This window comes from Physella acuta, unplaced genomic scaffold, assembly GCF_028476545.2.
Source record: "Physella acuta isolate Inbredline_101_S28 unplaced genomic scaffold, ASM2847654v3 ptg000973l, whole genome shotgun sequence".
Classification (NCBI taxonomy): Eukaryota; Metazoa; Mollusca; class Gastropoda; family Physidae; genus Physella; species Physella acuta.
The window spans coordinates 230405-256573 of NW_026732490.1; the positions used below are offsets into that span (position 1 = coordinate 230405).

The window sequence follows — 26169 nt, forward strand, 5'->3', positions numbered from 1 at the left end:
TGTCAGCTAAATGTAACAACATTTTAAATTGCCAGCTCATTTTTTTTCCCACTGAGTTTGACGAGGAAATATTTTTCTCTCTCCAGTCACCAGCACGTTTCGTAGCCTGAGCTTTAGCCAAGAGCCAGAATCTCTGGTAGCTGCTGAGGACCAGGCTGTCAGGTTCTACTGCAAGGTCAACTACACGGGGAGGGAGAGTGTGGCCGTCCATTGGTTCAAGGACGGACAGTTGATTCGTTCAGAGGAGAGGAGGTTTGTGCTGTCACTCTGTGTCACTCCCTCACTCTGTTTCACTCCCTCATTTTGTGTCACTCCCTCATTCTGTGTCACTCCCTCATTCTGTGTCACTCCCTCATTCTGTGTCACTCCCTCATGTCACTCCCTCATGTCACTCCCTCATTCTGTGTCACTCCCTCATTATGTGTCTTTCCCTCATTATGTGTCACTCCCTCATTCTGTGTCACTCCCTCATTCTGCCACTCCCACATTCTGTCACTCCCTCATTCTGTGTCACTCACTCATTCTGTCACTCCCTCATTCTGTGTCACTCCCTCATTCTGTGTCACTCCCTCATTGTGTCACTACTCCCTCATTCTGCCACTCCTCTCTCATTCTGTCACTACTCCCTCATTCTGTCACTACTCCCTCATTCTGTCACTACTCCCTCATTCTGTCACTACTCCCTCATTCTGCCACTACTCCCTCATTCTGCCACTCCTCCCTCATTCTGTCACTACTCCCTCATTCTGTCACTACTCCCTCGTTCTGTGTCACTCCCTCTTTTAATGTCACTCCCTCATTCTGTCGCTTCTTCACTAGTAACTATATTGGAATAAGCGAATAACATTAGTGCTGGTGAATGAAAAGAATTATTTTGTTCCCCCCCCCCCCCTCCCCAATGCTAAGCCCCTTTATTCCTCTGGACTTACCATCTTCCTCTTCCCAATCCTTGGACAACAATCATCCCCTTACAAATCTTAGATACAACAATCATCCATACCATAGTCTTAAGACCCAAGAACTCAATCTTTACAGCAAACAAGCCCCTCCCCACTATCAAATTAAACCTGCATAGAAAATCACCTTAAAAAGTTACTATTTGCATTTGTATGAAGCCATGATAAAAAAAATTGTAAACCCAATCCTGAGACATGACCTTGTGTTTCAGGAAGTACCAGGAGGATGGTCTCTACATCCGGTCAGTCCAGAGCTCCATGCCAGGTGAGACTGACCAGGGGGAGTACGTCTGCTCTGCTACTGTCTCAGGCCTAGGCACAATCCTCAGCAAGAAAGCCAACCTCACTCTACCTCGTAAGCTGTGGTTTTTTTATTTGACATCACTTTACACTGGATACAGTCATGATTTTTTACTGTATTTACAAAATCATTATTTTTACCACTAACTACTTAATAGTTACATCTATATTTTTATCTTATCATTAACTACCTAATAGGGAAATGTGTTATGGATAAATATAGTGTTGGCAATTATGATAAGGTTTAAGAAAGGGAATAAGGATAAGGTAAGGGTTAGGGGAGAACAGGGCATTAACCCCCCTGTCTGTCAATCCCCCCCCCCGGACATTTCCCCCACCAGAGTAATTACCCCCTGTCAATTACCCCCCCCCCCCCCTGCCATTTACCCCCTGCCTAGTAGGACATTACCCCCCCCCCCCCCCCCCCCCGTCATAGCTTAAGGTTCAGCTTGGGTTAGAGCTAGGGTTTGAGTTTGGGTTAGGTCTAGGTCTGTGGTTAGCTCTAGGGTTAGTGCTAGGGTTAAGGCTAGGTTTAGTGTTAGGTTCAGGGTTAGGCTGAAATGAATGTCTAGAGTTGGGTTTGGTTTTAAGTTTATTTTAGGGTGAGGTGAATTCTTAGGTTTTTCATCTTTATCTTATGATTAGGATTAAGGTTTGAATTAAGGTAATAATAAACAGATTTGGAGTTAAAATTAGGATTCTATAGTTGTGGATGATGGGGGGGGGGTAATTGACAGGGGGTAATTGCTCCGTGGGGTAAATACCTGGGGGTGGGGATGTCCTGTAGCCGGGTTAGGGAGAGGATAAGCTTGTGAATGTTTGAGATTATTCAGCACATTATTCAGCTGTCTCCTGATACAATGCCTACAGATAGGACAAACTACAATTTATTTTGTTCTTTGTAGGCCCGTTTCAGTCATTCTATAGAATGCCTAGGCATTTTAAAAATGGTAATTTTATTTTTAGCTTACTTATATTACTTTTAAGTACCATAAGGGGATAATTGACAATTTAAAATTAGCAATTTTTCTGGGGGAAATGGCATGGGGTGATAACGTTTGGGTATTAGGCTGAGGGTATATCATAGATTACATTAAGTTACATCAAGTAGTCATGAATTTTGTATTTCACATTAAATTACACTGAATAAAAGAATAAACCCAATCTTGAAATGTAAAAAGTTATAGTTTGGTTAAAGCTGTTTCTGATTTGTGTGATGGTTTCATTAAAACTTTCAGATTTGCCCGATATTATAATTAAAATTTTTAGATTTGTCTTGATAATTTAATTAAAACTTTCAAATCTACCAAAACTGTTTGATTACAACTTTCAGATTTACCATGATAATTTAATTCAAACTTTCAGATTTGCCATGGTAATGTAATTCAAACTTTCAGATTTGCCATGGTAATGTAATTCAAACTTTCAGATTTGCCATGATAATGTAATTCAAACTTTCAGATTTGCCATGATAATTTAATTCAAACTTTCAGCTTTGCCGTGATAATGTAATTCAAACTTTCAGATTTACCATGATAATGTAATTCAAACTTTCAGATTTACCATGATACTATAATTCAAACTTTCAAATTTGCCATGATAATGTAATTAAAACTTTCAGATCTACCATGATAATGTAATTAAAACTTTCAGATCTACCATGATAATGTAATTAAAACTTTCAGATTTACCATGATAATGTAATTCAAACTTTCAGATTTACCATGATAATGTAATTCAAACTTTCAGATTTACCATGATACTATAATTGAAACTTTCAAATTTGCCATGATAATGTAATTAAAACTTTCAGATCTACCATGATAATGTAATTAAAACTTTCAGATCTACCATGATAATGTAATTAAAACTTTCAGATTTACCATGATAATGTAATTCAAACTTTCAGATTTACCATGATAATGTAATTCAAACTTTCAGATTCGCCATGATACTATAATTCAAACTTTCAGATTCGCCATGATAATTTAATTCAAACTTTCAGATTCGCCATGATAATTTAATTCAAACTTTCAGCTTTGCCGTGATAATGTAATTCAAACTTTCAGATTTACCATGATAATGTAATTCAAACTTTCAGATTTACCATGATACTATAATTCAAACTTTCAAATTTGCCATGATAATGTAATTAAAACTTTCAGATCTACCATGATAATGTAATTAAAACTTTCAGATCTACCATGATAATGTAATTAAAACTTTCAGATTTACCATGATAATGTAATTCAAACTTTCAGATTTACCATGATAATGTAATTCAAACTTTCAGATTCGCCATGATACTATAATTCAAACTTTCAGATTCGCCATGATAATTTAATTCAAACTTTCAGATTCGCCATGATAATTTAATTCAAACTTTCAGCTTTGCCGTGATAATGTAATTCAAACTTTCAGATTTACCATGATAATGTAATTCAAACTTTCAGATTTACCATGATACTATAATTCAAACTTTCAAATTTGCCATGATAATGTAATTAAAACTTTCAGATCTACCATGATAATGTAATTAAAACTTTCAGATCTACCATGATAATGTAATTAAAACTTTCAGATTTACCATGATAATGTAATTCAAACTTTCAGATTTACCATGATAATGTAATTCAAACTTTCAGATTCGCCATGATACTATAATTCAAACTTTCAGATTCGCCATGATAATTTAATTCAAACTTTCAGATTCGCCATGATAATTTAATTCAAACTTTCAGCTTTGCCGTGATAATGTAATTCAAACTTTCAGATTTACCATGATAATGTAATTCAAACTTTCAGATTTACCATGATACTATAATTCAAACTTTCAAATTTGCCATGATAATGTAATTAAAACTTTCAGATCTACCATGATAATGTAATTAAAACTTTCAGATCTACCATGATAATGTAATTAAAACTTTCAGATCTACCATGATAATGTAATTAAAACTTTCAGATCTACCATGATAATTTAATTCAAACTTTCAGCTTTGCCATGATAATGTAATTCAAACTTTCAGATCTACCATGATAATTTAATTCAAACTTTCAGCTTTGCCGTGATAATGTAATTCAAACTTTCAGATTTACCATGATAATGTAATTCAAACTTTCAGATTTACCATGATACTATAATTCAAACTTTCAAATTTGCCATGATAATGTAATTAAAACTTTCAGATCTACCATGATAATGTAATTAAAACTTTCAGATCTACCATGATAATGTAATTCAAACTTTCAGATCTACCATGATAATTTAATTCAAACTTTCAGCTTTGCCGTGATAATGTAATTCAAACTTTCAGATCTACCATGATAATTTAATTCAAACTTTCAGCTTTGCCGTGATAATGTAATTTCAGATGTACCAAAACACTTTGACTAAAACTTTCAGATGTACCAAAACACTTTGACTAAAACTTTCAGATGTACCAAAACACTTTGACTAAAACTTTCAGATGTACCAAAACACTTTGACTAAAACTTTCAGATGTACCAAAACACTTTGACTAAAACTTTCAGATGTACCAAAACACTTTGACTAAAACTTTCAGATGTACCAAAACACTTTGACTAAAACTTTCAGATGTACCAAAACACTTTGACTAAAACTTTCAGATGTACCAAAACACTTTGACTAAAACTTTCAGATGTACCAAAACACTTTGACTAAAACTTTCAGATGTACCAAAACACTTTGACTAAAACTTTCAGATGTACCAAAACACTTTGACTAAAACTTTCAGATGTACCAAAACACTTTGACTAAAACTTTCAGATGTACCAAAACACTTTGACTAAAACTTTCAGATGTACCAAAACACTTTGACTAAAACTTTCAGATGTACCAAAACACTTTGACTAAAACTTTCAGATGTACCAAAACACTTTGACTAAAACTTTCAGATGTACCAAAACACTTTGACTAAAACTTTCAGATGTACCAAAACACTTTGACTAAAACTTTCAGATGTACCAAAACACTTTGACTAAAACTTTCAGATGTACCAAAACACTTTGACTAAAACTTTCAGATGTACCAAAACACTTTGACTAAAACTTTCAGATGTACCAAAACACTTTGACTAAAACTTTCAGATGTACCAAAACACTTTGACTAAAACTTTCAGATGTACCAAAACACTTTGACTAAAACTTTCAGATGTACCAAAACACTTTGACTAAAACTTTCAGATGTACCAAAACACTTTGACTAAAACTTTCAGATGTACCAAAACACTTTGACTAAAACTTTCAGATGTACCAAAACACTTTGACTAAAACTTTCAGATGTACCAAAACACTTTGACTAAAACTTTCAGATGTACCAAAACACTTTGACTAAAACTTTCAGATGTACCAAAACACTTTGACTAAAACTTTCAGATGTACCAAAACACTTTGACTAAAACTTTCAGATGTACCAAAACACTTTGACTAAAACTTTCAGATGTACCAAAACACTTTGACTAAAACTTTCAGATGTACCAAAACACTTTGACTAAAACTTTCAGATGTACCAAAACACTTTGACTAAAACTTTCAGATGTACCAAAACACTTTGACTAAAACTTTCAGATGTACCAAAACACTTTGACTAAAACTTTCAGATGTACCAAAACACTTTGACTAAAACTTTCAGATGTACCAAAACACTTTGACTAAAACTTTCAGATGTACCAAAACACTTTGACTAAAACTTTCAGATGTACCAAAACACTTTGACTAAAACTTTCAGATGTACCAAAACACTTTGACTAAAACTTTCAGATGTACCAAAACACTTTGACTAAAACTTTCAGATGTACCAAAACACTTTGACTAAAACTTTCAGATGTACCAAAACACTTTGACTAAAACTTTCAGATGTACCAAAACACTTTGACTAAAACTTTCAGATGTACCAAAACACTTTGACTAAAACTTTCAGATGTACCAAAACACTTTGACTAAAACTTTCAGATGTACCAAAACACTTTGACTAAAACTTTCAGATGTACCAAAACACTTTGACTAAAACTTTCAGATGTACCAAAACACTTTGACTAAAACTTTCAGATGTACCAAAACACTTTGACTAAAACTTTCAGATGTACCAAAACACTTTGACTAAAACTTTCAGATGTACCAAAACACTTTGACTAAAACTTTCAGATGTACCAAAACACTTTGACTAAAACTTTCAGATGTACCAAAACACTTTGACTAAAACTTTCAGATGTACCAAAACACTTTGACTAAAACTTTCAGATGCACCAAAACACTTTGACTAAAACTTTCAGATGTACCAAAACACTTTGACTAAAACTTTCAGATGCACCAAAACACTTTGACTAAAACTTTCAGATGTACCAAAACACTTTGACTAAAACTTTCAGATGTACCAAAACACTTTGACTAAAACTTTCAGATGTACCAAAACACTTTGACTAAAACTTTCAGATGTACCAAAACACTTTGACTAAAACTTTCAGATGTACCAAAACACTTTGACTAAAACTTTCAGATGTACCAAAACACTTTGACTAAAACTTTCAGATGTACCAAAACACTTTGACTAAAACTTTCAGATGTACCAAAACACTTTGACTAAAACTTTCAGATGTACCAAAACACTTTGACTAAAACTTTCAGATGTACCAAAACACTTTGACTAAAACTTTCAGATGTACCAAAACACTTTGACTAAAACTTTCAGATGTACCAAAACACTTTGACTAAAACTTTCAGATGTACCAAAACACTTTGACTAAAACTTTCAGATGTACCAAAACACTTTGACTAAAACTTTCAGATGTACCAAAACACTTTGACTAAAACTTTCAGATGTACCAAAACACTTTGACTAAAACTTTCAGATGTACCAAAACACTTTGACTAAAACTTTCAGATGTACCAAAACACTTTGACTAAAACTTTCAGATGTACCAAAACACTTTGACTAAAACTTTCAGATGTACCAAAACACTTTGACTAAAACTTTCAGATGTACCAAAACACTTTGACTAAAACTTTCAGATGTACCAAAACACTTTGACTAAAACTTTCAGATGTACCAAAACACTTTGACTAAAACTTTCAGATGTACCAAAACACTTTGACTAAAACTTTCAGATGTACCAAAACACTTTGACTAAAACTTTCAGATGTACCAAAACACTTTGACTAAAACTTTCAGATGTACCAAAACACTTTGACTAAAACTTTCAGATGTACCAAAACACTTTGACTAAAACTTTCAGATGTACCAAAACACTTTGACTAAAACTTTCAGATGTACCAAAACACTTTGACTAAAACTTTCAGATGTACCAAAACACTTTGACTAAAACTTTCAGATGTACCAAAACACTTTGACTAAAACTTTCAGATGTACCAAAACACTTTGACTAAAACTTTCAGATGTACCAAAACACTTTGACTAAAACTTTCAGATGTACCAAAACACTTTGACTAAAACTTTCAGATGTACCAAAACACTTTGACTAAAACTTTCAGATGTACCAAAACACTTTGACTAAAACTTTCAGATGTACCAAAACACTTTGACTAAAACTTTCAGATGTACCAAAACACTTTGACTAAAACTTTCAGATGTACCAAAACACTTTGACTAAAACTTTCAGATGTACCAAAACACTTTGACTAAAACTTTCAGATGTACCAAAACACTTTGACTAAAACTTTCAGATGTACCAAAACACTTTGACTAAAACTTTCAGATGTACCAAAACACTTTGACTAAAACTTTCAGATGTACCAAAACACTTTGACTAAAACTTTCAGATGTACCAAAACACTTTGACTAAAACTTTCAGATGTACCAAAACACTTTGACTAAAACTTTCAGATGTACCAAAACACTTTGACTAAAACTTTCAGATGTACCAAAACACTTTGACTAAAACTTTCAGATGTACCAAAACACTTTGACTAAAACTTTCAGATGTACCAAAACACTTTGACTAAAACTTTCAGATGTACCAAAACACTTTGACTAAAACTTTCAGATGTACCAAAACACTTTGACTAAAACTTTCAGATGTACCAAAACACTTTGACTAAAACTTTCAGATGTACCAAAACACTTTGACTAAAACTTTCAGATGTACCAAAACACTTTGACTAAAACTTTCAGATGTACCAAAACACTTTGACTAAAACTTTCAGATGTACCAAAACACTTTGACTAAAACTTTCAGATGTACCAAAACACTTTGACTAAAACTTTCAGATGTACCAAAACACTTTGACTAAAACTTTCAGATGTACCAAAACACTTTGAGGAGGAGCCCAAGAACCTACAGCTGGCACCAGGGGACTGGGCAGCCTTTGAGTGTTTGATCAACAGCCACCCACCTGCCACAGTGCAATGGTTCAAAGGTCCAACCAGGCTCCTGCCTAATGCTAAAACTAGAATTTTTCCTACAGGTAAACATTGGACTTGTCATTCCTGATTAGCTGCTGGGGGGGGGGGGGGGGGTGGGGTGTAAGTAGAAATATGTTTTCAAAATAAATCAAATTACATGCTCCTGGCGACAGTTGCATGCATTACGGACAGATCATAACAGCAGCTGAGTTTTTTTGTAACCAGAAGATTTCTTTGATGTTTTTGGTGGGAAATTTTTGTAACAGCCTTAGTTTAAGTGCTGTGTCTATAGTTGCTAGAGAAGTTTTGTAAAATAGAAAATTTTAAAAATAAAAGCACAAAGGCAGGGGGGAAATTGATTAGGGAGAGTAGATGATTGCTATCTCCAAAAGTTCAGAGTTTTTACCCTTGTGCAAACCATGCTCATTAGCATTAGCAGCCCATCTTATATCTAAGTCAACTCCTAAGTCAACTGTTGCCTTGCTGATAGATCTTGAGTGCACAAAGTAAGGCTACAGGAGCAAAATCCAGTAATAAAAATGTTTACGTCAATAGGCCGTAAGGTGCATAACATGTTGCACATAGAATTCCTTCTAATGTAACAATCAAGAATGAAGAAGAAATCTTTGTTAACCAGTTTAGAATGTTAACATTTGTATTGGGATTTTTACGTAACTAGTTCAAATGTGAAATTGTGTGTTATGTGTAAAGACTATTGATAAATAAGATTATTGTTGGAATTAATTGACCAATCAAAATGTTGACTGTTTGTGATGGTCGTGGAGGGGAAGGGTAGGAATCCATAGCACATGGCATGGCCGACAACTCCCTGCTCACATCTGATCTATCACCAGCAATATTTCTTGTGTCACCAGCAACATTTCTTGTGTCACCAGTAACATTTCTTGTGTCACCAGCAACATTTCTTGTGTCACCAGCAACATTTCTTGTGTCACCAGCAACATTTCTTGTGTCACCAGCAACATTTCTTGTCTCACCAGCAACATTTCTTGTGTCACCAGCATTTCTTGTGTCACCAGCAACATTTTATTGTGTCACCAGCAACATTTCTTGTGTCACCAGCAACATTTCTTGTGTCACCAGCAATATTTCTTGTGTCACCAGCAACATTTCTTGTGTCACCAGCATTTCTTGTGTCACCAGCAACATTTTATTGTGTCACCAGCAACATTTCTTGTGTCACCAGCAACATTTCTTGTGTCACCAGCAACATTTCTTGTGTCACCAGCAACACTTCTTGTGTCACCAGCAACATTTCTTGTGTCACCAGCAACATTTCTCCAGCTAATTATTTGTTATCTCTGGCATATGGGGTCCATTGTTTTCAGCTTAGGGATAATAGGGAATGTATGTATCTCTCTGGGGCTACAGTGCCCCCACCCCCACTCTCAAGAGAACATCCACCTCCCTCCCCCTTTTCAGAGCTGAGTGTAAGAAACCTTGTCTATGTCTGTAGTCTATAAGACTGTCCTAGTCTATAGGATTAGGTCTGTAGTCTATTAGACAGTTTGGGTATTTGAACAAAAGGTCACCCATAGAGAAATTGTTTATTTAATAATAACATAAGAATACTGAGAAAGTAGTTAAATTAAAAATGCCACATGTATGTAAAATAATGTTTTCAACTTTTGAATGATTTGATGTGCAGGTCTGATAGAGCTGGGTCCTATTTCATCATCTGAGTATGGTCAGTATGGCTGCGAGGTGGAGGTCCAAGGGAAGCTTAAAGTCAGCAACCTGGCTACGCTGTCTTCATCTAATGGTCAGTTCCTCTCTATTCATGAGCTTAAGCTATCTTAATGGAATAATTTTGGGCTTAAATAAGAAATATTTCTTTAGAAGACTGAAACAGTTATGCCACAAAATGTACACAGAACTGTTTATTAAAGTACATTCCCCAATGGCTAGTTGTCTCTACCTTCTATTTGATGATCTCAACACACTGATTCACCATTTAATGGATCCACTATTTGATCTACTTAAATCCTCATCTGATTGTCTTGGTCCTCTATTTCCGAAATACCAAAAACCCAGCCCCCCCCCCTAAGTTTGTCATTGATCCACTATTTCCCAGATGCCAAAAATCCGGGCCCCCCTAAGTTTGTCATTGATCCACTATTTCCCAGATGCCAAAAATCCGGGCCCCCCTAGGTTTGTCATTGATCCACTATTTCCCAGATGCCGAAAACCCAGGCCCCCTAAGTTTGTCATTGATCCACTATTTCCCAGATGCCAAAGCCCCCCCCCCCCTAAGTTTGTCATTGATCCACTATTTCCCAGATGCCAAAAACCCAGGGCCCCCTAAGTTTGTCATTGATCCACTATTTCCCAGATGCCAAAGCCCCCCCCCCCCTAAGTTTGTCATTGATCCACTATTTCCCAGATGCCAAAAACCCAGGGCCCCCTAAGTTTGTCATTGATCCACTATTTCCCAGATGCCAAAAACCCGGGCCCCCCTAAGTTTGTCATTGATCCACTATTTCCCAGATGCCAAAAACCCGGGCCCCCCTAAGTTTGTCATTGATCCACTATTTCCCAGAAGCCAAAAACCCAGGGCCCCCTAAGTTTGTCATTGATCCACTATTTCCCAGATGCCAAAAACCCAGGCCCCCCTAAGTTTGTCATTGATCCACTATTTCCCAGATGCCAAAGCCCCCCCCCCCCTAAGTTTGTCATTGATCCACTATTTCCCAGATGCCAAAAACCCAGGGCCCCCTAAGTTTGTCATTGATCCACTATTTCCCAGATGCCAAAAACCCGGGCCCCCCTAAGTTTGTCATTGATCCACTATTTCCCAGATGCCAAAAACCCGGGGCCCCCTAAGTTTGTCATTGATCCACTATTTCCCAGATGCCAAAAACCCAGGGCCCCCTAAGTTTTTCATTGATCCACTATTTCCCAGATGCCAAAAACCCGGGCCCCCCTAAGTTTGTCATTGATCCACTATTTCCCAGATGCCAAAAACCCGGGCCCCCCTAAGTTTGTCATTGATCCACTATTTCCCAGATGCCTAAAACCCGGGCCCCCCTAAGTTTGTCATTGATCCACTATTTCCCAGATGCCAAAAACCCGGGGCCCCCTAAGTTTTTCATTGATCCACTATTTCCCAGATGCCAAAAACCCGGGCCCCCCTAAGTTTGTCATTGATCCACTATTTCCCAGATGCCAAAAACCCAGGGCCCCCCTAAGTTTGTCATTGATCCACTATTTCCCAGATGCCAAAAACCCAGGGCCCCCCTAAGTTTGTCATTGATCCACTATTTCCCAGATGCCAAAAACCCGGGGCCCCCTAAGTTTGTCATTGATCCACTATTTCCCAGATGCCAAAAACCCGGGCCCCCCTAAGTTTGTCATTGATCCACTATTTCCCAGATGCCAAAAACCCGGGGCCCCCTAAGTTTGTCATCAGACCACGCAGCCAGCGAGTGCACCAGAAGCAGACGGCCTATCTGCATTGTGTGGCTCATGGCAGGGACATGCAGGGGAAGCCACCCATCATCTCCTGGCTGAAAGATGGCAGCACCATCAAACTGGGGTAAGTGGAGTCAGTTGAATCAGAAGTGGAGTCAGTAGAACCAGGTGGGGTAAGTGGAGTCAGTAGAACCAGCGGGGTGGATGGGGTAAGTGGAGTCAGTAGAACCAGATGGGGTAAGTGGAGTCAGTAGAACCAGATGGGGTAAGTGGAGTCAGTAGACCTAGATGGGGTAAGTGGAGTCAGTAGAACCAGCTGGGGTAAGTGGAGTCAGTAGAACCAGCTGGGTGAATGGGGTAAGTGGAGTCAGTAGAACTAGATGGGTGGATGGGGTAAGTGGAGTCAGTAGAACCAGCTGGGGTAAGTGGAGTCAGTAGAACCAGCTGGGTGAATGGGGTAAGTGGAGTCAGTAGAACTAGATGGGTGGATGGGGTAAGTGGAGTCAGTAGAACCAGCTGGGGTAAGTGGAGTCAGTAGAACCAGCTGGGTGAATGGGGTAAGTGGAGTCAGTAGAACTAGATGGGTGGATGGGGTAAGTGGAGTCAGTAGAGGGTGGATGCTGTTGTCAGTAGTTTGACTAGCAGATGAAAGATGCCGTAAACACCAGCCCATCTCTAACCTAGCTCATCCAGTGTTCACTATAACTTCATTCCGTTTTATTTTTTCTATTGATTATTGAGTCTAGTAATCTTTAACTTAATTCTTTTCTAACGAACGTAATAGCTTATTAAGTTTAAAATTATATAGTCTTGAATTGACATGGGGAATGAGATTTCTGCATGTAGACGTGGGTCAACATTGATCTACAGATTTGACCACAAACCCAAAGATTATCGGATTAAAAGCTTTAGAAAACCTTGGGGTTTTTGTTCCATGACAAAGTTTAACTAGTGTGGATAAACAAGCGAGCCCCCCCTCCCCCCACACAAACAAGCGAGTCCCCCCCCTCCCCCATAGACTCCTAAATTAGATTTCTGTTACCCTCCCAATGTGCCCACGTGATCAGAAAGTGCATGCCTGTCCCCGTTTGGCTGCTGTGAGGGTTGTAGATTTGGCTGCAGCTATTCCTAGCTGCGTGCATCTCCCGTCGTGTGTGGCAGGCGGGAAGTGCAGATCTTCAGTCGTCGGCTGACATTTACCTTTCGCCATCTGGTCAGCAGACGACCAGGGGAGACAACTTGATGCTAGAGGAAGTTTGTGTAGGAGACCACTGGGGTGTTAAGTCATACCTTGCTTGTTGTTGGTTTTTTCACAAACTTTGTCCATTTTAATTTCACATTTGTTTTACTTTTTCTGGTAAAGAATAGGCCTATAGGGAAGTATTGTACTCGTACAAAAAAATCGATATTTTGACAAATGTCAAAGTTTTACACTCTCCTTAGTGGGGAAAAAGTTTTGCAACCTTGTATGTATGTGTCTTGAGTATCGTTTCAGTTAGGTGGGCAAAGATTCGTGTACTAGTAGTATTAGATCCTATCCGTAGATTTCCATCAACTTTTGAGCGATTTCCGGTAACAGGAAGTGGAACTATACTTTATTTTTAGTTTCTCTAAAACGTTTGGAATTTGAATTTCTAAAATCATAATCTCTTACATTGCCGGCTCTTGACCTTGACTTACTTTAGCACCGTCTCTGGCCCATGACTTTAGCACCGTCTCTGGCCCATGACTTTAGCACCGTCTCTGGTCCATGACTTTAGCACCGGCTCTAGACCTTGACTTACTTTAGCACCGTCTCTGGCCCATGATTTTAGCACCGTCTCTGGTCCATGACTTTAGCACCGGCTCTTGACCTTGACTTACTTTAGCACCGTCTCTGGTCCATGACTTTAGCACCGTCTCTGGCGTGCATGTATCTGATCTCGTGACGTGTTTACACCCAGCAGACGTGACATCCCACGAGGTAAACAATTAGATGTGAGTGCCACCCCGGCCCACCTGACTCACCCACCCACCTCCCAACTGTGTCTCCCTACCTGGCTGGGGTGTGTGCCCCAGACCCAGGGGATGGCTACAATAACAGGGTGGGGAAGGCTGTAGTGATGGAACAATTAGTCTCTGCTGCTCTTTAAAATAACACAGATGGACTTATCGGGTGGGATTTTATTCTGGCCGGCAGACAGGCCACATGTCTAAACTGTGTGAGCATCAGCCAGTTCGTTCTGTTGGTGGCGGTCAGCTGTGGGTGGGTAGGTGGGGTGGGGGGTGACTGCTTCAGGTGGGGTGGGTGGGTAGGTGGGTGACTGCTTCAGGTGGGTTGGGTGGGTAGGTGGGTGACTGCTTCAGGTGGTAATACGGTCCGAATGAAGGGAGCAGGTTGCCAGTCCCGTTCTACGTCTTTAGCTGACTTGCCGCACGGTACGTGGTACGGCTGACTTACCATGCGGTACGTGGTACGGCTGACTTGCCGTGCGGTATGTGGTACGGCTGACTTGCCGTGCGGTTCGTGGTACGGCTGACTTGCCGTGCGGTACGTGGTACGGCTGACTTACCCACGTGGTACGGCTGACTTGCCGTGCGGTACGTGGTACGGCTGACTTGCCGTGCGGTACGTGGTACGGCTGACTTACCCACGTTGTACGACTTACTTGCCACGTGGTACGGCTGACTTCCCGTGTGGTACGGCTTACTTACCGCGGCCACCGTGGTATATTCACAAACTGAAATAATTGTTTTAAAAAACAACAACATGGCATTCAGGTTGGTTACATCCCCCCTTAAAACGATGCAAGCTTTAGCCCATTCTAAGAAAGTATTCCTTAACAATTAAAGCCATATTCAGTTGATGAAGTCAAAGTGTCGTTGATGAACTTGCGTGAAGTTGGATGCGGCCAACATGACCGAGTTAACGAGGCTTAGTTTACTCCGTACACCCGTACGTCTGCCAGCTTTGTTTACTGGATATTCTTGCCGGGCTGTTTGCGTCATTTCCTGTTTATTTTTGTTTATTGCCCTTATGTCAAGGTCATCTCGCGCCATTTTCTCTATTCATCTGGTGCCGCTGTTTAAATTCCTCTCTGTAACAAAATGTCTGCCGGTCTCTGTGACGTGCAGCGCCCCCCCCCCCCTCCCCACCCCGGGCCTTTTGTTACTTTGTAGTCCGCATAGAAGAGAAGCAGATCTTGCTCGGCTGTTGATAAATAAACCATTCCGGCTGCCGGGAGGGGAAATAACTTCTTCAAACTATTTGTTTTCAATAACGTTGGTTAGGAAAACTAACGACGGACGCCTTTGTTGGATGCTGCGTGGAACATTTACAACATGGGCTAAGGGAAAATATTGACCATGTGAGATAATTCAAACTTTACCAATAGTTGAATTGTTGCTTGTAGCTTTTATCTGCACCGCACAGTAAACTAATCCTAGGGTGTTCAATGCATCTTCTTTTCATAGCAGGCCGTTATAATATTGATTAAATACATAGAGCTACTTTATAATATAGTATTTGTAATTTTTGTTAGCAAATTACTGAGCTACTTTCGTTACAACAAGATTGTTAACTATATCTTGACGCCTCTCAGTAATTGCCCAGGTTTGATTCCACTTCCAACATCTCCAAAAGATAAGAATTTTAAAAGTTTTTTTTTTTACTTGACAGCACGCTGTCTCTCCCCCCCCCCCCCCCCTCTGTTGTTTAAACCCTGACATTTGCTGCAGGTGTAACAGAATGTTCTGGAGAGTGGGAGACAAAGTTCTCTTATAGGTCTTGTCAAAGTGGTGGGGTGTAGTGGTGGGGTGTAATGGTGGGGTGTTGAAGTGTAATGGTGTACTGGTGGGGTGTAATGGTGGGGTGTTGGGGATTAATGGTGGGGTGTAATGGTGTACTGGTGGGGTGTTGGGGTGTACTGGTGGGGTGTTGGGGTGTAATGGTGGGGTGTTGGGTGTAGTAGTGGGGCGTAGGGGTAGGGTGGTGGGGTGTACTGGTGGAGTGTTGGGGTGTAATGGTGGGGTGTTGGGTGTAGTAGTGGGGTGTTGGGTGTAGTAGTGGGGCGTAGGGGTAGGGTGTTGGGGTGTAATGGTGGGGTGTAGTGGTGGGGTGTTGGGGTGTAATGGTGGGGTTTTGGGGTGTAATGGTGGGGTGTACTGGTGGGGTGTTGGGGTGTAGTGTTGGGGTGTAATGGCGGGGTGTAGTGGTGGGGTGTTGGGGTGTAATGGTGGGGTGTTGGGGTGTACTGGTGGGGTGTTGGGGTGTAGTGGTGGGGTGTTGGGGTGTAGTGGTGGGGTGTAATGGTGTAATGGTGGGGTGTTGGGGTGTAATGGTGGGGTGTTGGGGTGTAGTGGTGGGGTGTTGGGTGTAGTAGTGGGGCGTAGGGGTAGGGTGGTGGAGTGTTGGGGTGTAATGGTGGGGTGTTGGGTGTAGTAGTGGGGTGTTGGGTGTAGTAGTGGGGCGTAGGGGTAGGGTGTTGGGGTGTAATGGTGGGGTGTAGTGGTGGGGTGTTGGGGTGTAATGGTGGGGTGTTGGGGTGTAATGGTGGGGTGTAATGGTGGGGTGTAGTGGTGGGGTGTTGGGGTGTAGTGGTGGGGTGTAATGGTGGGGTGTTGGGGTGTAATGGTGGGGTGTTGGGGTGTAGTGGTGGGGTGTTGGGGTGTAATGGTAGGGTGTTGGGTGTAGTAGTGGGGCGTAGGGGTAGGGTGGTGGAGTGTTGGGGTGTAATGGTGGGGTGTTGGGTGTAGTAGTGGGGTGTTGGGTGTAGTAGTGGGGCGTAGGGGTAGGGTGTTGGGGTGTAATGGTGGGGTGTAGTGGTGGGGTGTTGGGGTGTAATGGTGGGGTTTTGGGGTGTAATGGTGGGGTGTACTGGTGGGGTGTTGGGGTGTAGTGGTGGGGTGTAATGGTGGGGTGTAAGGGTGGGGTGTTGGGGTGTAATGGTAGGGTGTTGGGTGTAGTAGTGGGGTGTAGGGGTAGGGTGGTGGGGTGTACTGGTGGAGTGTTGGGGTGTAATGGTGGGGTGTTGGGTGTAGTAGTGGGGTGTTGGGTGTAGTAGTGGGGCGTAGGGGTAGGGTGTTGGGGTGTAATGGTGGGGTGTAGTGGTGGGGTGTTGGGGTGTAATGGTGGGGTGTTGGTGTGTAATGGTGGGGTGTTGGGGTGTACTGGTGGGGTGTTAGGGTGTAGTGGTGGGGTGTTGGGGTGTAGTGGTGGGGTTTAATGGTGGGGTGTTGGGGTGTACTGGCGGGGTGTTGGGGTGTAATGGTGGGGTGTTGGGGTGTAATGGTGGGGTGTTGGGTGTAGTAGTGGGGCGTAGGGTAGGGTGTTGGGGTGTAATGGTGGGGTGTTGGGGTGGGGTGTAATGGTGGGGTGTTGGGGTGTAGTGGTGGGGTTTAATGGTGGGGTGTTGGGGTGGGGTGTAATGGTGGGGTGTTGGGGTGTAGTAGTGGGGTTTAATGGTGGGGTGTTGGGGTGTAATGGTGGGGTGTAGTGGTGGGGTGTTGGGGTGTAGTGGTGGGGTTTAATGGTGGGGTGTTGGGGTGTAATGGTGGGGTGTTGGGGTGTAATGGTGGGGTGTTGGGGTGTAATGGTGGGGTGTCTGGGTGTAATGGTGGGGTGTAGTGTTGGGGTGTAGTGGTGGGGTTTAATGGTGGGGTGTAATGGTGGGGTGTAGTAGTGGGGTGTAATGGTGGGGTGTAGTGGTAAGGTGTCTAGTCCAAGTATTGGGTAGTTTTGCTGGTTCGTTAGTATTACACACTGTGTTGTAGGCATGAAGACAACTCGACTCTACCTACCTGTTTGCCATTTGGTCGAATAAAAGCTTTTGTCCGTTAATATCACTGTATAATATCGGTACACTTATCCACTATACTGGTTCTCATCATTGGGGGTGGGGGGGGGGGGTACTCTATTGTCTGTGAATAATTTTAGAGATTTTTTTTTAAAATGTGTTTTTGAAAATATGTGTGCAATTGTGAATCAAACAGCTTGCTCATAGAATTCAATCATTATCTTTTCTCAATCATGCCCAAGACTTAGAGCATATAAATTATTAACATTTGATGTGAGATCCACTGAGCATGTTTGTGTTGATTGATCCGCCAGGGCCAACAGCACCAAGATGCACGTAGAAGGTACAGGTACCCTGGTCATCAAGGCTGTCACAGAGGAGGACGCAGGTGACTACACCTGCAGGGCTGTTAACTCCATCGACTCGGAGGATGCTGATGCCTCCCTGACTGTTCTAGGTAGGTTTCAGCTCTCATTGGGTAGGTTTTTGCTGTCATTGGTAGGTTTTAGCTGTCCTGGGTAGGTATCAGCTGTTATTGGTAGGTTTCAGCTGTTATTGGGTAGGTTTTAGCTGTCATTGGTAGGTTTTAGTTGTCCTGTGTATGTTTTAGCTGTTCTAGGTAGGTTTCAGCTGTAGTTGATAGGTTTCAGCTGTAGTTGGTAGGTTTCAGCTGTAGTTGGTAGGTTTCAGCTGTAGTTGGTAGGTTTCAGCTGTAGTTGGTAGGTTTCAGCTGTAGTTGGTAGGTTTCAGCTGTTATGGGTAGGTTTCAGTTGTCCTAGTTAGTTTTTAGCTGTCCTGGGTAGGTTTTGCTGTTCTAGGTAGGTTTTAAAGTAGGTTTCAACTTTTGCTACCTATGCTGAACTAAGGCTCATTATGAAACCCCAATGATATTTTTTTTAAATAATGTCATACAAGTAAATAGTGCATAAGATTTAGATCTATAACTCATATCTTGTTTCAGTTCCTCCAAGTTTTGTGGTGACACCAAAGAATATTTTAGCTCACCCGAAAACAGATGTGATTTTTGACTGCAAGGCCACAGGCATCCCCCAGCCTGAGGTGACCTGGGTGAAAGATGGTCAGGTGGTGACCAATGGTGACTACTTCCAGATCCAGTCCCAGGGCAGCCTGCAGGTGCTGGGGGTGCTGCCCACTGACCAGGGCATGTACCAGTGTTTTGCCAAGAATGATGTGGGCAGTACACAGGCCACAGCCCAGTTGCTGCTTTCCCAGGAAGGTCAGTGCTAGAGAAATACATGCTTGACTGGCTAGAGACAAGTTGTTCTACAGCCTGTCTGGCTATAGATAAGATGGCCTGCAGCCAGTGGCGTAGCTTCCATAAAGCTAGCGTAAGCAAGGCATAGGGGCCCAAGGAAAATAGGGGCCCTTTTTCGTCATGGTGTCACTCCTAAATAGTGAAACCTCCGCCTCCGCCTTGTGATGCTACTGTGTTAGAAAAAGTTGTTAGTTTGCTTTAACATAAACTTGATATACAATCAAAGGTGTTTTACGTTACGAGGTACTGCATAATAACGTCGCATAAATACACAGTTAGGACCTATTACAAACACATTTTACAGATTGACGAAGGGGCCCAATGATAATTTTTGCATAAGGGCCCAAAAATCCTAGCTACGCCACTGCCTGCAGCCCATCTGTCTATATACAGGATGGCCCATGTGTGGACAAAACGGCCAGCCTATTTGTCTACATATACTTTATTTAAAACGTTTCCTTTATGTACAAAAATAATTCCTTGTTAAAGATGTATTTGTAGGATAAGTGTAAGACTATTTTCAGAGAAAAAAATGTTAAGGAAGTAAACTAGTAAAGATATCTGGTAGGAGGGGGTTTGGTGGGGGAATTGTTGTCTAGGCTATGGTTGACTAGTTGTAATGTGGATCATCTGGTTTGATTGACTGACTGGTTTTTTGTTTCATCTGTAGTAGCTGGTAGTGAACTAACACTAGTCATCACATGTGCTCATTGTTGCCATGGATACTGATGGCTACTGTAACCATGGCTACTGATGGCTACAGTATTTATGGCTACTGATGGCTACAGTATCCATGGTTACTGATGGCTACAGTAGCCATTGTTACAGTAGCCATGGCTACTGTACTACTAGTGGCTAGATAGTAGTTACTAAATGAATATTGTACTCGCAAACTGTCAGAGTAGCTTATCACTCTTTTATCATGCTATATTGTTGCAATGTCACATAACTAAAATGAAACTTAGTTACAATGCCACATTGTTAAATGTCACATTGTTACAAAGTCACATTGTTACAATGCCACATTGTTAAATGTCACATTGTTACAAAGTCACATTGTTACAATGCTATTTGTTACAATGTCACATAACTAAAATGTCACATAGTTACAATACTATATTGTTACAATGTCACATAGTTATAATATCACATAGTAACTTGTTACATATAACTTGTCACATTTACTTCGTCACGCAGTAGCTCATCACAGTAATTTATCATTAACTACTTTGTCGCATATTAACTTATCACATAGTCACATTGTCATGCAGTAACCTAACGTGTCACTTAGATTTATTAGTTTGCCTGTTATGTGTGTGAGTGTGTGGTTTTTCTTTTCTAATATCTGTAGAATTTTTTTGTTTCAATTATTGTTGTTTTTTCACGCATTATTCAGTTTTTTTGTTTTCCTTTTTTTTGTTCCCCTCTCTTCCCCTCCACCCACCCAATCACTGCCCACCTTGCTTGACCACTTCACCCCGACCACACCTCTTTGTTAAAATATTTATTAAATATCAACAAAAAACTTTTTTGTGTGCCGTTCAATCAATACAAAATCAATTAATATTTTTTCAAATCCTCATTTTAATTTCATAAACCATAAAAAATTAATTTTTCTTTTTAAAAATGATTTTGATTCTTGCAAATGATTTTAAAATTTTCCACTTGAATGCTTTTTAAACTCAATGATTGCATCTTAACAAATTTTTATTTTGCTTGTTTTAATTAATTAATATTTTTCTTTATTCGTCTAATTAATTTTTATTTTATTTTCATTTTTCAATTTGTTGTGTGTTCTATGTTGTAAACAATTTTTTTTTCTACAATTTTTATTAATATTAATCCACTTTTATTTTTCGACTGAATCAACTTTTAAAAATTTGATAAAACAAAATTTTTTGACGTGGACGTGGAATCTATAAAACATGGCGTGGTGTACCACCAAGTAGCCCCCCAAAACTCCGTCTTCCACTCCCACCCTTTTCCTCTGACAGCAGGCTCCCTGTACGAGATGTACTCCTCTACTGCCCCTGCACCCATCAACCTCCGAGCCGCCATTGTCAGGATTAGGTTTGTCACTCTCAAGTGGGAGATCCCAAACAGCTCGGAAGTCTTTGATCTCCAAGGCAACAGAAATATAACTTTCACTGTTTACTGGAAGGAGATTGGCTCAGAGAGGTAAGGTCAAGGCCAGTTCTTTGTTTCATGTAGGGATACATTTCAAAATAGGACCCATTGTAATTTGTATGCATTGTTGATATTGAAAGATAGCACCCAATGTTTTGTTGATATTGAAAGATATTGAAAGGACCCATTGTAATATGTATGTTTTGTTGATATTGAATGATAGGACCCATTGTTTTTTTTTGTCTTTTTTACATTGAAAGATAGGATCCATTGCAATATTGAAAGATAGCACCCAGTGTTTTTTTTTTTACATCTTGTTGATATTGGAAGATAGGAACCATTGTATTTTTCCATATTGTTAATGACATCCAGTCAAGTCCTGGATAACAGAAATTTTCTTTAGTAGTTCTGTGTTGACAGTGCATCTAATTGTTATTGTAAGCTGTTCTTATTTCATGTGATGATGTGCTATTACCATGTGACACTTGTCATGTGACATCTCAAAAGTTGTCATGTGACATCACAAAAGTTGTCATGTGACATTACAAAAGTTGTCATGTGACATTACAAAAGTTGACATGTGACATTACAAAAGTTGTCATGTTGTGCTATCATCATGTGACATTACAAAAGTTGTCATGTGACATCACAAAAGTTGTCATGTGACATTACAAATGTTGTCATGTGACATCACAAAAGTTGTCATGTGACATCACAAAAGTTGTCATGTGACATTACAAAAGTTGTCATGTTGTGCTATCATCATGTGTCATCACAAAAGTTGTCATGTGACATCACAAAAGTTGTCATGTGACATTACAAATGTTGTCATGTGACATCACAAAAGTTGTCATGTGACATCACAAAAGTTGTCATGTGACATTACAAAAGTTGTCATGTTGTGCTATCATCATGTGTCATCACAAAAGTTGTCATGTGACATCACAAAAGTTGTCATGTGACATCACAAAAGTTGTCATGTGACATCAAAAAAGTTGTCATGTGACATCACAAAAGTTGTCATGTGACATTACAAATGTTGTCATGTGACATCACAAAAGTTGTCATGTGACATCACAAAAGTTGTCATGTGACATTACAAAAGTTGTCATGTTGTACTATCATCATGTGTCATCACAAAAGTTATGTGACATCACAAAAGTTGTCATGTGACATCACAAAAGTTGTCATGTGACATCACAAAAGTTGTCATGTGACATTACAAAAGTTGTCATGTTGTGCTATCATCATGTGTCATCACAAAAGTTGTCATGTGACATCACAAAAGTTGTCATGTGACATCACAAAAGTTGTCATGTGACATCACAAAAGTTGTCATGTGACATTATAAAAGTTGTCATGTTGTGCTATCATCATGTGTCATCACAAAAGTTGTCATGTGACATCACAAAAGTTGTCATGTGACATCACAAAAGTTGTCATGTGACATCACAAAAGTTGTCATGTGACATCACACAAGTTGTCATGTGACATCACAAAAGTTGTCATGTTGTGCTACTGTGACACAGGGAGAGAGTGAGCAACACGACGGTGCCGGAGCTGACCATCAACGGCCTCAAGCCAAAGACTCAGTACGAGTTCCGTGTCCGCTCCTACAACAAGGGCTACAGCAAGAGGGAGGCCAAAGTTTCCATCACAACAGAGGAGGATGGTACGTTGTCCAATTCTAGCTGACCCATCATTAGGTTTTTTTTTCCTCAAAATCTATTTTTCATATTGGATAATAAAGTTATGAATGTTAGCACTAAAATGACAAGTTTGTGTAGTCATGCACCCATCTGACCAAGTTGTATGTCCACAGTGTCTGTCCCAAGTCCCCCGGTCAATCTCCAGGCGGTCACCTTGTCCTCTACTGAGATCCAGGTCAAGTGGCAGCCTCCTGTGGAGCCTAAAGGCACCATCAAGCATTATACGCTGATATACTATATGGTAGGTTTACCTACACTAAGCATTATATACTGATATACTATATGGTAGGTTTACCTACACTAAGCATTATATACTGATATACTATATGGTAGGTTTACCTACATCAAGCATTATACACTGATATACTATATGGTAGGTTTACCTACATCAAGCATTATACGCTGATATACTATATGGTAGGTTTACCTACATCAAGCATTATATGCTGATATACTATATGGTAGGTTTACCTACACTAAGCATTATACGCTGATATACTATATGGTAGGTTTACCTACATCAAGCATTATAAGCTGATATACTATATGGTAGGTTTACCTACACTAAGCATTATACGCTGATATACTATATGGTAGGTTTACCTACATCAAGCATTATACGCTGATATACTATATGGTAGGTTTACACTAAGCATTATACGCTGATATACTATATGGTAGGTTTACACTAAGCATTATACGCTGATATACTATATGGTAGGTTTACCTACTCTAAGCATTATATGCTGATATACTATATGGTAGGTTTACCTACACTAAGCATTATACGCTGATATACTATATGGTAGGTTGACCTACATCAAGCATTATACGCTGATATACTATATGGTAGGTTTACCTACATCAAGCATTATACGCTGATATACTATATGGTAGGTTTACCTACATCAAGCATTATACGCTGATATACTATATGGTAGGTTTACACTAAGCATTATACGCTGATATACTATATGGTAGGTTTACACTAAGCATTATACGCTGATATACTATATGGTAGGTTTACACTAAGCATTATACGCTGATATACTATATGGTAGGTTCACCTACACTAAGCATTATACACTGATATACTATATGGTAGGTTTACCTACATCAAGCATTATACGCTGATATACTATATGGTAGGTTTACCTACATCAAGCATTATACGCTGATATACTATATGGTAGGTTTACCTACATCAAGCATTATACGCTGATATACTATATGGTAGGTTTACCTACACTAAGCATTATACGCTGATATACTATATGGTAGGTTTACCTACATCAAGCATTATACGCTGATATACTATATGGTAGGTTCACCTACACTAAGCATTATACACTGATATACTATATGGTAGGTTTACCTACATCAAGCATTATACGCTGATATACTATATGGTAGGTTTACCTACTTCAAGCATTATACGCTGATATACTATATGGTAGGTTCACCTACACTAAGCATTATACACTGATATACTATATGGTAGGTTCACCTACACTAAGCATTATACACTGATATACTATATGGTAGGTTTACCTACATCAAGCATTATAAGCTGATATACTATATGGTAGGTTTACCTACACTAAGCATTATACGCTGATATACTATATGGTAGGTTTACCTACATCAAGCATTATACGCTGATATACTATATGGTAGGTTCACCTACACTAAGCATTATAAGCTGATATACTATATGGTAGGTTTAACTACATCAAGCATTATACGCTGATATACTATATGGTAGGTTCACCTACACTAAGCATTATAAGCTGATATACTATATGGTAGGTTCACCTACACTAAGCATTATACGATGATATACTATATGGTAGGTTTACCTACACTAAGCATTATACGCTGATATACTATATGGTAGGTTTACCTACATCAAGCATTATACGCTGATATACTATATGGTAGGTTTAGCTACATCAAGCATTATACGCTGATATACTATATGGTAGGTTTACCTACACTAAGCATTATACAATATGGTAGGCTTACTTTTACCTACACTAAGCATTATACTTTGATATACTATATGGTAGGTTTACCTACTCTAAGCATTATACTTATATACTATAGGGTAAGTTTACTTTAACCTACACTAAGCATTATACTTTGATATACTTATATGGTAGGTTTATTTTACCTTCTTTAGTAATAAACATCAAAATACCACACAGTTGTTTATAATATTTAAAAAAATTGTTCTAGGTAGCCTACTTAAACTTTGTATTAGAGAATAGTGCTTTGAGTTGTAAAAGTGTAAGCTGATGACCTTATTCTGAAGGAGGAAAGTTGATTGACTGTGCTAAGAGAAAGTTGATAAGTGATGACATATACCAAAAAAATTGTGCAGAGATTTGATAGATAGAAAGCTAGGTTAGACCTAGTGAAACATGAAATCTTGTGGTTTAGAAAACTTGTGTTGAAATTTGATTGTAGAAAGTTGATATCTGGATATGTAGAAAGTTGATAGTTGGCTGTATAGAAAGTTGATAGCTGGCTGTATAGAAAGTTGATTGTAGAAAGTTGATTCCTGTGTTTCAGGTGAAGTCAGGCTCAGAGAACCAAATCTCAACTAAAGAAACTTCAGTCACTCTTAACAAACTACAGAAGTTCCGTAAGTTTCTCTCCCTGATTATCTTACGTCTCTTACACTCAACAAACTACAGAAGTTCCGTAAGTTTCTCTCCCTGCTAATCTTACGTCTATTACACTCAACAAACTACAGAAGTTCCGTAAGTTTCTCTCCCTGCTAATCTTACGTCTCTTACACTCAACAAACTACAAAAGTTCCGTAAGTTTCTCTCCCTGCTAATCTTACGTCTCTTACACTCAACAAACTACAAAAGTTCCGTAAGTTTCTCTCCCTGCTAATTTTACGTCTCTTACACTCAACAAACTACAAAAGTTCCGTAAGTTTCTCTCCCTGCTAATCTTACGTCTCTTACACTCAACAAACTACAAAAGTTCCGTAAGTTTCTCTCCCTGCTAATTTTACGTCTCTTACACTCAACAAACTACAAAAGTTCCGTAAGTTTCTCTCCCTGCTAATCTTACGTCTCTTACACTCAACAAACTACAAAAGTTACGTAAGTTTCTCTCCCTGCTAATCTTACGTCTCTTACACTCAACAAACTACAAAAGTTCCGTAAGTTTCTCTCCCTGCTAATCTTAAGCCACAAAT

General features: G+C 39.6%; 2 protein-coding genes across 6 annotated transcripts in view; one reads left to right on the forward strand and one right to left on the reverse strand.

Moving 5' to 3' along the window:
- The window catches only part of LOC131954116 (uncharacterized), a 245497-nt gene that overhangs the window by 177275 nt on the left and 42053 nt on the right, over positions 1-26169 (reverse strand). The window lies entirely within an intron of this gene.
- LOC131954112 (neogenin) overlaps positions 1-26169 on the forward strand; it is a 122064-nt gene that overhangs the window by 83336 nt on the left and 12559 nt on the right. For all 5 annotated transcript variants that reach the window (XM_059317635.1, XM_059317637.1, XM_059317636.1 and 2 more), the window contains exons 2-12: positions 87-252; positions 1169-1311; positions 8535-8699; positions 10307-10420; positions 12031-12193; positions 18158-18300; positions 18805-19080; positions 21069-21297; positions 22776-22918; positions 23069-23196; positions 25530-25602. In XM_059317635.1, the coding sequence (XP_059173618.1) occupies positions 87-252; positions 1169-1311; positions 8535-8699; positions 10307-10420; positions 12031-12193; positions 18158-18300; positions 18805-19080; positions 21069-21297; positions 22776-22918; positions 23069-23196; positions 25530-25602 (1743 nt within the window). The remainder of the gene's footprint in view (positions 1-86; positions 253-1168; positions 1312-8534; positions 8700-10306; positions 10421-12030; positions 12194-18157; positions 18301-18804; positions 19081-21068; positions 21298-22775; positions 22919-23068; positions 23197-25529; positions 25603-26169) is intronic.